This window comes from Microtus oregoni, unplaced genomic scaffold (genome assembly GCF_018167655.1).
Source record: "Microtus oregoni isolate MIOR12 unplaced genomic scaffold, Mior012 000008F_ref0000371, whole genome shotgun sequence".
Lineage (NCBI taxonomy): Eukaryota > Metazoa > Chordata > Mammalia > Rodentia > Cricetidae > Microtus > Microtus oregoni.
The window spans coordinates 38,006,763-38,022,296 of NW_024543067.1; the positions used below are offsets into that span (position 1 = coordinate 38,006,763).

A 15,534-nucleotide genomic window follows, 5' to 3' on the forward strand; every position below is an offset into this window, starting at 1 on the left:
GACTGGAAAGTGCATGGAATTATCCACCATTTCTTATCCAGTACCTCCTTCGCTAGGCTGTTGGCCATGGGAGCCCTTTTTTGAACCCGTGTCTTCAAAAGGACTGGTGGAAGACCAAGGCCTGGGTGGTCATCAGTAGCATACAAAACCGTACTTTGGGGTGCTTCTTGGTCTAAGAAAAAAACAGCCTGAAGCAGGTGTGGCTCAAGTTGGGGTCTAGTTGGACCGACTGCTCCAGAGTAACCGTCTATCCTAGTCAAGAAGACAGTTCCTGTTGTCCCAGACCAGAGGTGGAGCAGAACTAGTGAGTACTGTGCTAATGCTCCTGCCCCAGGCTCTGAGTAACCTGTGTGTACACATCCTGTGCGCTGTTTGTTTGCTTGTTTTATTTTTGAGGCAGTGTCACTTAGCCCAGCCTCAAACTCCCTAAGTAGCTGAAAGTGACCTTGAACTCCTGATCCTCCTTTCCCTACCTCCCTACTGCTGGGTTACTGGAGTGTGCCACTACACAGGGTTTATGTAGTGCTGGGGTCAAAAGGCTCTCTACCAAACTGAGTTTTATCTAAATCCACTCCTATTCTTTTAGGTTTATTATTTTAAAGTGTGTACATGCATGTGTGGATGGATGGGTGGATGGATGGATGGATGGATGGATGTGTATGGAAGTAGATGCCTGAAAATTCAGAGGTGTTGGATCCTTTGGAGCTGGAATTATAGGTGTGAGCTACCTGATGTGGGTGTTGAGAACCAAACTCAGTCTTTTTCAGAAACAGCACTCTTGGCTGTTTAAGACTTGGTTGTTTGAGACTGGAACTTACTACCTCACCTGGGCTGGCCTTCCATTCATGCAAATCCTCTAGGTTGACAGATCCTGTTTGGTTGTTGGGTGTATCCAGGGGTCTCCAGAATGTCTGAACCCCCAGGTATTCTTGTCCAGACATGCCTACCAATGCTAGACCTAAAGATGTAGTGGTCCTGGGCGTCAGGAGCTGGCCACAATGGCTTCGTTTTTGCCAGACTGTGGGTGAAGTCTCACTGCTTCCATCTTCTAACACCTACATACATCTTAGGAAGCAGACCCAGATGCTGGAGAATGTAGTGGCCCACACCTAGCCCTTGTTTATAACTACATCTAGGCAGACAGAAGCTCATTAGAAACCCCCTTTCCGGGCTGGAGAGATGGCTCAGAGGTTAAGAGCTTTGGCTGCTCTTTTAAAGGGCTGCGTTCAATTCCCAGCACATGGTGGTTCAGAACCACCTGAAGGCTGGCTGGCCCATCAGGATTAGCAGTATGACTGCTGACCAAGGCCCACCTTTGGTTTCTTCCCTTATCCCTGCTGTGCGCAGGGCCTTAAGTGGGGCCTGTGTAACTAGCTGCGAGCCGCTGGGAAAGCCTTATGCAGGGAAGGGCCTGGGGGAATCCACTCTGCTTCCAGTGGGTATGTGACTGTCAGAATGCTGCAGTATTGGCACAGGGACCAGAGGACTGGCTTTGTCACCATGGGGACATGGGGACCTGGATTGGCAGAGTTGGCAGTGGCTTAGAGGTGTGGCGTAGGCTGTTTAGGACCAACTGGCAGGCAGCTCAGCCTTAAGGCATCCAGCACATTCTTTGATTTAACATTTGAGCATGTGCATTAACAGGGAACTTATCTGAGGCTCTCTTTGCCTTGGACTAGCTGTTTGAGGTAGGCTGACTGGCCAGTGAGGCCTGTCTTGGTCTCCCCAGCCCTGGGGTTACAGGGGTGCACTACCACGCTTGTCTTACTGGTGTGAGCTCTGTGAATCAAATGCGGGTCCTCATGTTTGCATTGCAAGCACTTCACTGACTGAGTCCTCAGCCTTGAGAGGTTCTTTTTTGTTTTTTCAAGACAAGGTTTCTCTGTGTAACAGTCCTGGCTGGCTGTCCAGGAACTCACTTTGTAGACCATGCCGGCCTCGAACTCACTGAGATCCACCTGCCTCTGTCTTCCAAGTGCTGGGATTAAAGGTGTGCACCTCCATTGCCCGGTGAGAGGTTCTTTTTTTGTTTTGGTTTGGTTTTTTTTAAGACAGGGTTTCTCTGTAGCTTTGGAGTCTGTCCTGGACTACCTCTTGTAGACCAGGCTGGCCTCAAACTCACAAAGATCCTCCTGCCTCTGCTTCCTGAGTGCTGGGATTAAAGGCATGCACCACCACCACCCAGTGAGAGGTTCTTTTTAAGGCAAGTCTTCACTGCGTAGCCCAGGCTGGCCTCTAACTCATGATCCTGCCTTTGGTGACTGGACTGCTCGGAGCTGTAGGTGCTGGCCACCCTGATAAGCTTAAAGCAGGCATTTATGTCAAAGTTGCTATGTGGCTTATATGAATGTCATACCCTCTCTGGAGTCTCTCGTGTTAAAACAGAGCCCTCTCCCCCAAGAACTTTTCCACCTTGCTCCTTCGGGTCCTCTGCTCCCTAAGTGGCAGAGATGCTGGTTGCCAGTCTTTCTGTCCTCATAGAGATTTTTTGGGACATCTGCTCTGCTGATGAAAGGAGCTCAGGCCCAGGTGAGGCCTCCAGTGCTGGTTAAGCTAACAACTGTGGCAAACACTGGGCACCTGGGTAAAGATGGGAAAGGGTGACTGGCAGAAAGGCCCTGCAGGAAGAGAGGAGGAGAGGAGCCAGATCCGTCTGTGGCCCTGCTTCTGCTACCTTACCCTGCCACCATCTCATACTTGCTGACTGCCTGATCAGGAAGAGAACTAATGTTCTGTGGGGGCTGGGCAACTGATCCATTTTTAGTGGCAGCTGCAGGAAGAGTGTTTCCGCTTGTCCCCTGGAGGGCCAGAGAAAGGCTGCCCTTGGGAAGTGGGTCAGCTGATAATGTGTCCCAGAGCCTCCTGCCCACACCCTCACTTGTCCTGCTGTTGGGTGGCCAGCATTTATGCTAGACACAGACTTGGTCCTGCTGAGGTCATTGAATTTGAGTCACTATCCCTGCCAGGTGGTCTGACCCGGTCTACCCAGTCCTTGTGCCATCTCTGAGCTCCTGTGTTTTCTCTGCATGTCTGTGAAATGGACATTATGTTTGTGTATCTGTGTGCATGATGTGCACCTGCACACGTGCAGAGGCTAGAGGAGGAGGCCTGCCTTGAACTTACAGAGATTTTCCTGGCGTCTGCCTTCTGAGTGCTGGGATTAAAGGTGTGCACCACTATGCTGGGCTTGTTTTGTTTATGCTAGGCTGGAAGCTAGCAAGCCCCAGTGAGCCTCCTCTCCCTGATGCCCTTTGGAGCTGCGGCTTATAGGCATTTGTGGGGACACCTGGCTGGTATGTGGGTGCTGAGATCCAAATTCCCATCCTCATGTATAACACCCGATTCTGTGTTACCCTCTTGGTACAGTTCACGCGCCACTGTACCGTACGCGAGTTGGGCAAGGGCCTGGAGATTGAAAGAACACACAAGAGACCTGGGTCATTGGAAAGGAGATCAGCCGAATCCCATTTATTCAACTTTGGGGAAATCCTTAAATACCTAGCTGCTGCACAAGGAATGCCTAGGCAGGTGGGAAATTGCCACACCCAAGATGGAGTAAACAATGCTCTACAGCTAATCACTAGGCGGGGCAGAGGGAGCATCTGTATGGAATGTTTTAGCTGGACCCCAGGAGCAGGGGTAGACCCGGGCCCTACACTCCTGTTTATACTACAAGGGCTCTTAACTTCTGAGTCATCTCTGGCTAAATGCTTTATTTTTCTTAAGGCAGGGTCTCATGTAGCCCAGGCTGGGCTCCCATTCCTAACCCTTTGCCTCCACATCTCTGGATCCACGATAACAGACCCTTGTTACCAGCTGTGTTATGACGTGCTGGGGTCTCCCAGGCTTCCTGCATGCCTGCTGAGGGTTCTGCCGAATGAGCTGCTGAGCCAGCTCTACCTGTGGAGACTTTTCCCCACCCAGGCCTCTGGTCACAAGCTCCTTGTGGCTGCTTTTCTCTGAGGCCACTTGCCTTGTGGTTCTGTGATTTGGACAGCCAAGTTATTTTGGGTTGCTCCACACAGTACCCATCCTGGCTCCTCTCTGCAGGGTGCCCTGCTGCCCCACAGTATTACCTAGAGTGTGTCATGCAGACTTTGAGAATGAGTGTTGGTACTTCCTCAGCCTTTCCTTGACAAATTCGGGCATCCAGACCCCAGCCTGGCAGCTGATGCCTGCAGTCCAAACACAGCACCTGCTTACAACACCTGCTTATCCTGTGTGGCTCAGTTTGGCCTTCATCTTATTATCCTTCTTCCTCAGTCTCCTAAGTGCCCGGATCCCAGGTGTGTGCTGCAGTATCCAGCTCTTCCCAGCATTTGGGAGCCCGAGGCAATGGATCTCAACTGTCCTTCCCGAACTGTGCAGTGAGCTCCAGATTAACCTGGGACCAAATCCCTTTATCAAAAAGAAGAAAAAAAGTCCGTCAGTGAGGGGTTTGTCACAAAATATGAGGACCTAAGTTTGTCCTCAGTACCCTTGTAAAAGGTCAGGTGTTGGGTGCCCTGCAGTGGTGGAGATGAAAGGAAGGGTTGCTGCAGCTTCATGGCCAGCCAGCCTAGCCCAATTGACAAACCGTGGGCCCTTTCAGAGACACTGTCTCAAAAAGTAAGGTGGAGAGCAGTCGAGGAAGGAAATCTGAGGTTAGTGTCTAACTGCCACACACATTCATGCATATGTGCATGAATACTCATACACAAAAATAGAATTTAAAAGGAATAATGGGCTGTAGGGGTGCACACCTTTAATTTCAGCACTCAGGAGGCAGAGGCAGGCGGATCTCTGTGAGTTTGAGGCCAGCCTGGTACACAAAGTGTGTTCCAGGACAGCCAGGGCTACACAGAGAAACCCTGTCTCGAAAAACAGGAAAAAAAAGAAGAAGAAGAATGAGCCAGGTCTGGTGGTACACACCTTTAATCCTTGCAAAGACAGACAAATGTCTGAGTTTAAGCCCAGAACTACATAGTGAGACTGTCTCAAAATATAAGCCAACCTGATAAAATGAAAGAAAGAACAAATGCCATGTTCCTCAAGTTTCTGTAGGAACTGAAGTGGTTTCCTTTCTTCTCTGCCTGGTACACTGCATGTTCTTGGGCACCCTCCACCCCAGCACACCACCTCTTTCTCACCTTGAACATCTTTTCTTATCTCTGTGTCAGAATATGCGGAGTTTTTGCACTGCAAGTCCAAAAAGTTTACAGACTTCGATGAAGTCCGGCAGGAGATCGAAGCGGAGACTGACCGGGTCACGGGGACCAACAAAGGCATCTCCCCAGTGCCCATCAACCTTCGGGTCTACTCACCACACGGTAGGTAGCTTGGATGGGGACCAGGGGAGCTGGTATAGTTTTTCTATCCAGTAGGATTGTTCTACTTCCCGAGCATCTGAGAGATGCATCATGACTAGGAAGCCTTGGGAGGGAGGTCAGGAGTGGGCATGGACGCATGAACACATGCCTATACCTCAGTTCTGTGAGACAAGGGCCAGAGGACATATTAAGACCCCATCTCAAACAAAAGCAAAAAAAAAAAACAGGACTGAGGTTGGAGCTCTGCGGTCAGGCACTGTGTAGCAAGCATGAAGTCAATCCCCGGTACCACATTTTAAATAAAAATGGGCCAGATATGGCAGTGATTATGCCTGTAACCCCAGCACTCGGTAGGCTAAGACATAAGAACTTTGTGTTTGATGCTGAAAGTACCTAAATTTTTGTAAAAAGTTCTTCTTTTGTAAAAAGTAAAAGTTTTTAAAATTTTACTTTATGTGTATGTATATTGCCTGGATGTCTGTATACATACATACACACACCTAGTGTCTGAGGAAGTCAGAAAAGGGCGTCATATCCCATGGAACTGGAATTACAGGTGGTTATGAGCCACTGTGTAGGTCCTGGGAGTTGTACCCAGGTCCTTTGCAAGAGCCAGTGTTTGATAACTACTCAGCTCCTTTTTTCTCCTTTGTTGTTTTTGGTCTTTTTGAGACAGAGTTCCTCTGTGTAGCCCTGGCTGTCTTGGAACTCACTCTGTAGACCAAGTTGGCCTCAGACTCATCTGTGCCTGCCTCTGCCTGCTGAGTGCTGGAAGTAAAGATGTGCACCACTGCCCGGCTCTTTTTTTTGTTTTTAATATATTTCTTCAGGGGCTGGAGAGATGGCTCAGAGGTTAAGAGCACTGGCTGCTCTTCCAGAGGTCCTGAGTTCAATTCCCAGCAACCACATGGTGGCTCATAACCATCTGTACTGAGATCTGGCGCCCTGCTCTGGCGTGCGGGCATACAAGGAAGCTGAACACCACTGTATACATAATAAATAAATTAAAAAATATATATATTTCTTCAGATTTTCTTTTCTGTGTATGTGTTCTCACATTATATGGTGCACATGTGTAGGTTGGAGGACAACTTATAGGAGTCTATCTCTCCTTCCACCATAAAAGTCCCAGGAATTGCTCTCAGGTTATCAGATTTGGTGATGTAATCTTTATCCACTGAGCTATTTCACTGGCCCTATTTATTCTCTCTCTTCCTCCCTCCCTTCCTTCCTCCCTTTCTCTCTTCCTTCCTAAAACAATATATCATGTAGCCCAGACTGGCCTCCTTATATGGTTCAGATGACCTTGAATTCCTCATCCTCACGCTCCTATCTCACCAGTGCTAAGATTATAGGCGTGCATATCCAGACATGACTATGTGGTGCTAGGAATGGCATGCAGGGCTTTGTGGGTGCTAGGTGTGCACTTTACCAACTGAACTCCAGCCCTGGCCCAAGCGACATAATAAGTTCACAGCCGGTCTGGGCTACACACCCAGACTCTGCTTCAAACACAGAGAAGGTGTCAGAAGAAGGGACATGGCTCAATGAGTGGAATGCTTGCTGTTGAAGTGTGAAGACTGTGTTCTCCCACAGCAGCTGCACAGCACAGCATTGTGTGTGTCTTAATTCTGGAACCAGGACACTGGGACAGATAATGTATAGCTGAGGTGGTAGCTCTAGGTAGCTCTCCTCAGTGAGGAGACCCTTTCTCAAAAGATACGGTATAGGAGCCAGCAAAATAGCTCACCAGGTAAAGGTATTGGCAAGTGTGATGACCAAGTTCAGTTCCCAGGATTTATGTGGTAGGAGAGAACTGACTACTACATATTCTCTGACCTCCATCTGTGGACCTTGGTGTACATGTTTTTTTTTTCTCTCTCTCTCTGTAAAATTAATAAATTTTAAAAAGAATAAATATGGTGGAGAACAATACGTGGGTGAACTGACCTCCACATGCATGTGCCCATAAGGACATCCACCAAATATGCAAAGTACACACAGAAGTATGTTCTAGTAGGAGTATTAGGAGTGACTCCCCCTGGGAACTTGCTGATGTCCAACTAGGTCTCTTCAGGGCTGGGCTGTGTATATGCTCTGAACCCTTTCCAGTCTCTAACCACTTTTGTTTCTTGGTTTCGCCTTCAGTGTTGAACCTGACCCTCATCGATCTCCCAGGAATCACTAAGGTGCCAGTGGGGGACCAGCCGCCAGACATCGAGTACCAGATCAAGGATATGATCCTGCAGTTTATCAGCCGCGAGAGCAGCCTCATTCTTGCCGTCACTCCAGCCAACATGGACTTGGCCAACTCAGACGCCCTCAAACTGGCCAAGGAGGTGGATCCCCAAGGTGACCCTCCTGCCCCAGGGAAGCAACTCCCTCTAGTAGCTAGGTCCCTTCCCTAGTGCACTTTCTGGCCCAGGACTGTGTTAGAAAGAGGTCTCCTGGGATTCACTATCCCCTGTGTGGTGGGCATCCCTTGCACCACTTAAAATAGACATTCATCGTTAAGTATTAATGGGGTCCACTCTGCCAGCCCTAGAGGGTGGTTTCTGCCTGTGCTAGTCAACTTTCCATCAGTAGAACCAACACCCTGACATAGGCATTGTCTTTTAAAGAGCTTACAGGTTCATTTAGGCTCATTTCAGAGGTTCCTGATTGTGATTGATGGCCCATGAGAAGACAGCACTTCATTGTGCATATGGGGAGCAAACCCACTCACCTCATACCCAGGGAACAGAACGGAATAAGAAAAGGGATGTGGGACCAGAAAGCCTCAGGGAGACCTTACTTCATAAAGGCAGATAGTCTAGCACATGAGCCTTTTTGGTGGATATTTAAAGTCTGAATTTTAGTCTGCAGCTGTTTCTCTGTGGTAGAATTGCCTAGGGACAGGCTGGAGGTGCAACCCAGCATAAGTGAGGATCTAGGTTCCATCCAAGGGCTCATCTGTCAAGAGCACTTTGTGCTGGGCATGGTGACACACACCTTTAATCCTAGAACTTGACAGACAGAGACAGGTGGATCCCTGTGAGTTCAAGGCCATCCAGAGCTACGTAATGAGACCCTGTCTAAAAAAGAGAAGGAAAAAAAGAATATTTGCTGTTTTTGCAGAGGACATGAGTTTGGTTTCCAGCATCTACATGGTGGCTTGCAACAATCTGTGATTTCGGTTCCAGAACCTGACGCCCTCTTCTGACCTCTGTGGGCAGCAGCCATGCACATGGTGCACAGGACAGATGTGCACACCACACACTTATGCTCATAAAAATAACAGTTGATCTAGTAAAATTAAAAAGCCATAGCAAATATAAATCAGTAAGACACGGTCTTTAGCAGCAGTGTTCGCAGGACACATTTATAATTCCAGACACATCTGTCTACAGCCTACAGTCTTCTCTGTTGAGATGGGAACATTGGGGGTAGCCTGGGCTATAGCTCATTTGGTGGTGTGCTTGCCAAGTACACAGAATCCATCACTACATGAACTTGGTGTGGTGCTGCACACCTGCAATACAAGTACTCCAGAGGTGAGGCAGGAAGATCAAGAGTTTATGCTCGTCTTCTGCTATATACGAGTTTGAGCAAGCCTGGGCTGTATTAGAACCTTTCTCTCTCTCAAAAAAAAAAAAAAGGAAAAATAAAACCTGGAGAAAGTGCATGGACAACCTGGCAGAGATTTTGAGAGGGAGGAGGCCTATGAGGATGCATGCAGAGTGAGCTGGAAGTACAGGGCTTTGCTGGACCTCCTAAGGGGCCTCCAGCACATGTCGGTCATGTTACCCACTGTCCACACAGAATGGGCATGGCCACGAGAAGGTATTAATGAGACAATGCAAAGTGGACATCACCGTGGTGAGGTGCCATCTGCAAGCACACTGACCTCCTTTAGTTATTTTTTCCCTTCTTCTTCTTCTTCTTCGTCTTCGTCTTCTTCTTCTTCGTCTTCGTCTTTGAAAGTACTCATGGTTATTATGGAAAAGAAAGTTACCATGGAAAAACCAGGAGCTCACAGAGCCCACCGCTTTCATGTAGATAGCCCTGGACAAACTTCCTCCTAGAGTCTTTCTTACACATAAACCTAATTTATTTATTTATTTGTGTGTGTGCTTGTTTGTTTACTTATTTGGTTTTTCAAGGCAGGGCTTCTCTGAGTAGCGGCTCTGATTTTCTGGAACTTGCTCTGTAGACCAGGCTGGCCTCGAACTCACAGAGAACCACCTGCCTCTGTCTCCTGAGTGCTGGGATTACAGGCGTGTGCTACTATCACTGGGCAAACTATTATTTCTTAAAGTGGGACAGTCTGTCGTTATTTTTGTGTGTGCATCTATAATGTGCCTCTGTTTTGTGGTTGTTGCTTTGGTTTTTGTACTTTTTAATTTTCAGTTGTGGTTTCAGAATGTAGCCCTGGCTAACCTGACTTCACTATATAGACCAAGGTAGTTCCAGTATCAGATACGCCTGTGCTCCCAAGTGTTGGGATTGCAGGTTCACGGCACCACGCCTGCCCTGTTTTATACTGTAGTGACAGTGTGATATTCTGTGTGGAAGCCCCATTGTTTAGCTACCCACTCCTTATCCTCACTGTGTCTGTTCTTATCAACAGATGTTTCCATTGGAGTCCATGCCTCAGGCTCCTCCCATTTATTTCTTTTTGTAGTGTGACCTGTTCCCTATTATCTGTATGAATATTTAAGGTGCCAGCTAGTGCAGTTACCTGTGATTTCCAAGTTGATACCAGTCTCTGTGGGCCTCTGTTGGCTCCTGATGTGTCTTGCTCATGTGGTACATATAGGTAACATGTGCACATGTGTATCCAGCCTATGCCTGGGTTCCTAATGTGTCAGGTTGTTCTTGTTCACTTAGACAGACCCTTGTGTAGTGCAGATTGGTTTCAAACCCTGTGTAGCTAAAGATGACCTTAAACTTTTGATCCTCCTGCCTCTACCTCCTGAGTGCTAAGATTACAGGTGTGTACCAACATGCCCATTATAATTGGGTCCTTAGCTGCAGACTCCTTGCCAAGTACTCTACAGCGTAGCTGGCACTGGGGAGGAACCTAGGGTTTGTGAATGCTAAAGTATAGTCCATGGAGTTGCACCAGCCTCTACCCTGGCTTACAAACTGCTCAGGTGAATTGTGATCACAATCCCAAACTAAGAAATTTTTGGCTGCGGGGATTAATAGTAGAGGTGGGGCCCAGACGCACAGTGGATTTGGGGGGTAGCTTTGCAGTAGGGTGTACTAACTTTGGCAGACGTGGTGAGAACTTTGGTGTGGTCCTTGGAGTGGAACTTGAGCCAGGTAACAAGGAGCCCTGGAAACAGTTGTTCTGGTTTAGGTTAATGTTGGGAATGGGTAGGGGAAGATTCTAGTTTCCATGATGCTCCCTGGTTCTGCTGTGACCCACTTACATTCTTGGCCACTGTTTATTGAGAAAGCACTTGCCTCTTGATAGAGTCATTGGAGCTGTAATTGTCATTTTACACTGCCAACAGGCATCCAGGCAAAACGACACAATGACTGACTTGTCTCTTGTCTCATCCCCTGTCAGAGGACCCCAGGGGCCCTTCCTCATGACCCCTTCTGACTTCCGGGCTCTTTCAGGCCTACGGACCATCGGTGTTATCACCAAGCTGGACCTGATGGATGAAGGCACAGATGCCAGAGATGTCCTTGAAAACAAGCTACTGCCCTTGAGAAGAGGTATGCAGGGCTGGGATGGGCCTACAGCGGTTCTGAATTAGAGCTGTCTTCTGGAACCTTAGGAAGCAAGTAGGCAGCCAGGCTTGGTGTATGCTATAATCCCAGCACTCTGGAGGTAGAGCTGGGGGTCAGAAATTCCAGGTCATTTTTGGCTACATAGCATGTTCTATGCCAGCCTGGGCTGCATGAGACTTCATCTCAAACAAACAAATATAAAATGCTTTTTCAAAAGGTTCTAGGAATGAATCTCAGTGGTAGAGCCCTTGCCCACCATATGCTAGGAACAAGGTTCATTCTCCAGCTACACAAACAGAACACAGCAAAGAGACTCATACTGCTTGATTCCGCCTATTGAAGGACCCGAGAGCCGTCATTTTCCAATATGTAGATGGTGATGCTTAGGCATTGGAGGATAGCCAGGCATGGTTACTGTATATATGGTACTTTGTTTTGTTGTTGGTGTTTGAGACGGGCTGGCCACGAGCCTCCTGCCTCAGCCTCAGCTGGGATTCTAATATGTACTGCCATACTGGGCTTATTCACTTACATATGCATATGTATTTTTTATTTTTGTTAATTTTCATTTTTGACATATTTTTGTTTTTGAGGACTGTATGCCTAGTGACTATCATGACATAACGCAGGGCCACCTTTAACTTAGCACCTTCCTCCTCAGACTTCTCAGTCATGGACCACCAAGCCTGAATCTCATGGGTTTTACTTCATTTATTATTTGCATGTGGCTATGGGGTATGCATGATGTTTGTGGCGGGGAGGTGCCACAACTTGCGTGTGGAGGTCAGGAGACAACATTTTAGAGTCAATTCTCTGTCCATCACATGAATTCTGGGAGGTCAAACTCAGGTCATCAGGCCTGGCAGCTAGCCATTTTACTGCTGAGCCATGTGCTGGCTGTAGTGGGTTTTAATATGATGAAAAGATAGGCTATCTTCTCTTTACCTTGTTTTCCAGGGGTTTGGTGTTGATAGTGTTTTTGTTTTGGAATGTTTTTATGTCTTTATTTTTAATTTAATTCTTTTTAAACTCACTGCGGCAATGAGTTTGGGTATGTGCAGCCTTCTTGGAGGCCACAGGCTGAAGTTAGAGACATCCATGAGCCACTGACTGACATAGGTACTGGGGAGGAGGAGTGTCCTAGTGTGCTTTCTGTTACTGTTAGACACCATGGCTAGAAGCAACTTGAAGAGAAGAGGCTTTATTTGGCTTACAGTTTGCAGCCCATCATGGAAGGAAGCTGAGTCAGGAACTGAAGCGTGGCCACAGGGAAACTCTTGTTGGCTTTCACCTTGTGACCTGCTCTGCCTACTTTCTTTTGGTGTGGGTGGGGGGGAGCGTGTTTTTGAGACAGGGTTTCTCTGTATAGTGCAGCCCTGGCTGTCCTGGAACTCACTCTGTAGACCAGGCTACCATGAACTCAGGGCCTGCCTCTGCCTCCCTAGAGCTGTGATTAAAGGCGTGCACCACCACGCCATCTTCAGCCTGCTTTCTGGACCACCAGTTCAGGGAGGGGCACTACTCACAGTGAGCTGGGCACTCCTGCAGCACTCATAATAAAGAAAATGCCTACAGGCCAATCTGATAGAGTTAGTTCCTCAGTTAAAGTTCCTCTTCCAGATGACTCTAGCTCTTAGTAATGACAAACACTACCCAGCACAAGGGGGAAGTGCTTTTAACTGCACAAGTGTCTTTATTTCGTGGTGCTGGAGTAGGAGCCAGGGCTTTCCACGGTTGTTGAGGACTGTCCCTGTTGAGCTGTCCCTTCTGCCCTTCATAGTTCTCCTTGAAGCTCAGTCTGGAGACTTCCTTCCAGTTTCAAGTTGCTTTCCTATCCCCAGTGAGGTCTCCACCATCCTGTGCCCTCTTCGGTCAGTAATTTGTGGGGCCAGTCTGTTTCTTTTACTGGCCGAGCTGAGCCAGGTCAACACTGGGAGCACAGCTCTGTGTCCTTCCTGGTGTAATGCATACCTTGACCTTCTCTCTATAGGCTACATTGGTGTGGTCAACCGCAGCCAGAAAGACATCGAGGGCAAAAAGGACATCCGGGCTGCTCTGGCAGCTGAGAGGAAGTTCTTCCTTTCTCACCCAGCCTACCGGCACATGGCTGACCGAATGGGTACCCCACACTTACAGAAGACCCTGAATCAGGTACAGCTGAGGTTTGAGGGTCCCGTGTAGAGTAGGGCAGTCTGCCATTCTCAGGCTCCGGCAAGTAACAAGGCTGTCACTCTCTCTTGTTATTCCCACCCTGCGTGTTTTTCATTGCAGGCCTGTTGAGGACTGGATGAGTCATGAGCTGGTGTTGTGACTATTTGAATCTCTTAGTGTCACTGTTGTTTTCAAGGCCACTGTAGTCTTGGGGTTGGTAACAGTCGGTCCAGGCTAGTGACTGCAGCTAAGTGGGAAGATGTGCAGTGTGGACTGCTGGGATCTAAAACCCTTCCCAGCCTCTGAGCAAGCAGTAGTTGGCCCAGCTTTCCCATGCCTCCCTCCTCTTACCCACCAAGGGAGAATAGCTGTCCCTTCTGTTTCCTAGGGTAGAAGTCAGTGAGGCCACATGTCTGCAGCACAGGGTATATACCTTGTATGAAAGGGAATAGTCTCCGGGGACTGCCATGTTTTTCACAGTCACGAAACAGAAAACTGATAAGTGCAGAGAGAGGCAGAGACCAGAATCCCCGGTGAGAGTGTTAGGCTCTGGCTCCATGCTAGAGCACCTGTCTGGAATCTACTTGTTAGGGGCTGGGAATGTTGCATAGCAGTATAGTGCCAACCTAGCTGTGGGAAGCCCTGGGTTCCTTCTCCAGCACCATATAAATCAGTGTTGTGCTGCATCTTTAATCCCAGCGCTCAGCTCAGATCAGGAATCCAAGGGCATCTCTTAGCTACATAATCTGGGATAAATGAGAGTCTGCCTGAATCAAAAAACAACAGCCAAGTCCCTCAGTTATGCATGGACTAGGGCAGAGGCACTGTGTACAAGGGCAGTTGTCCTTTGAGAGGGTCCAATGTGCCAGCCAGTAAACAAGCTATCAGATAAAGTCCATGTTAACTACAACTGGGGATCACTGCAAGATGAAACTCATTCTTAGAGCAACTGGAACAAGAATTGGGCAGTGTGTCTTGTAGGTAGGGGCCCATTGGGCCTGGGCAGAGTGAGGAAGGACAGGTAGGATGGAAAACCCTCCACAGGCCCTGGGGCTGCTTGAGAGCTAGGTGTGTAGACGGGCCAGTCCTCTTGAATCGAAGGGTGTTTTGTGGAGCACTGGTTGTCCCTGCTCCTCTCTGTAAGCCCAGGGTTATGGTCCACAGGTGGCTCCGCAGGTACAGCCACCTGCCACTCATACCTAAGGACCTGATTTCAATCCCCAGAAGTCATCTATAGGTAGAAGAAAGCAGTGGACTCCATGAAACTGTCCTCTGACCTCCATGCAGGCATGTGCACTTCCCACCCCCACAATAATAGGTAAAGAAGAGTTGTAAAAGCTAAAGCTGTGAGCACCCAGCCTGCCTGAGGCCTGTTGCTTCCCTTAAGAACAGCAGGACTTGAACTCAGCACAAGCAGGAGCCTCTTTTACTCCCCTCCTCTAGCGTTGTGTCTTCAGAATCCTCGTCTTCTCTGCTGATGGGAATCCACCTGCTCTGACGTGCTTTTGCTCTGTCCCTTCCTCTCCCTCCCATCTCCCTGCAGCTGTGCCCCCACTACTTCTCAGGATACCTTTGGGTCTCAGTTGGACCATCCACGGCACTGGATGTTGTTCGACATCTGCCTACGGGCTTTCTGCAGCACCTTGTGCCGTCCATCCAGCTTCTGTCCATGTCCTGATGTTTTTGTCTAGAGTTTTGTGGCTCTTGTTTGCTTGCACCCACAGCTCTGGGTGTTTTGGCTGACGCTTACCTGTCCCCTACAGCAACTGACCAACCACATACGGGAGTCACTGCCAACCCTGCGCAGCAAACTTCAGAGCCAGCTTCTGTCCTTGGAGAAGGAAGTAGAAGAGTACAAAAATTTCCGGCCCGATGACCCCACACGCAAGACCAAAGCCTTGCTGCAGTATGTACCCCCTCCCTGCCTTACCCCATTGCCTGTCCAATTCATTCTGTTCTCCATTCAGTCCCTGTCCTAAGCTGCCCACGACTGGGGGTCAGACTCTTGACATTTCAACATGACATTGCCATTGTAGGGCGCATGCTTAGAAACCATGCACTCGCATTACAACAAAAGGTGAAAAATCACATTGTTTTAATAAATTATCATTTTGTATTGTTCTGCATTCATTGCTGTAGTTCCCTGTGACTTGTGGCATGTAAGTTGGACACATCGAAGTTGGCATATTATTAAGACCATCATCCCAGCCCTTGGGAGGTGGAAGCAGGAAGATAAATCAAAAGTTCCTGAGCTGAGACGGTGGATCATCAAGTTAAAGTGCTGCCTCAAAGTCTGGCTCCAGCTCCATCCCTAGGATTGACATGGTGGAAGGAGAGAATCCACTTTGAT

The 15,534-nt window shown here is 48.4% G+C and overlaps 1 protein-coding gene across 10 annotated transcripts in view; it reads left to right on the forward strand.

Annotated features, from left to right (window-relative positions):
- Dnm2 (dynamin 2) overlaps positions 1 to 15,534 on the forward strand; it is an 89,521-nt gene that overhangs the window by 37,966 nt on the left and 36,021 nt on the right. For all 10 annotated transcript variants that reach the window (XM_041657740.1, XM_041657742.1, XM_041657741.1 and 7 more), the window contains exons 3-7: positions 5,160 to 5,309; positions 7,458 to 7,661; positions 10,920 to 11,018; positions 13,024 to 13,184; positions 14,948 to 15,090. In XM_041657740.1, the coding sequence (XP_041513674.1) occupies positions 5,160 to 5,309; positions 7,458 to 7,661; positions 10,920 to 11,018; positions 13,024 to 13,184; positions 14,948 to 15,090 (757 nt within the window). The remainder of the gene's footprint in view (positions 1 to 5,159; positions 5,310 to 7,457; positions 7,662 to 10,919; positions 11,019 to 13,023; positions 13,185 to 14,947; positions 15,091 to 15,534) is intronic.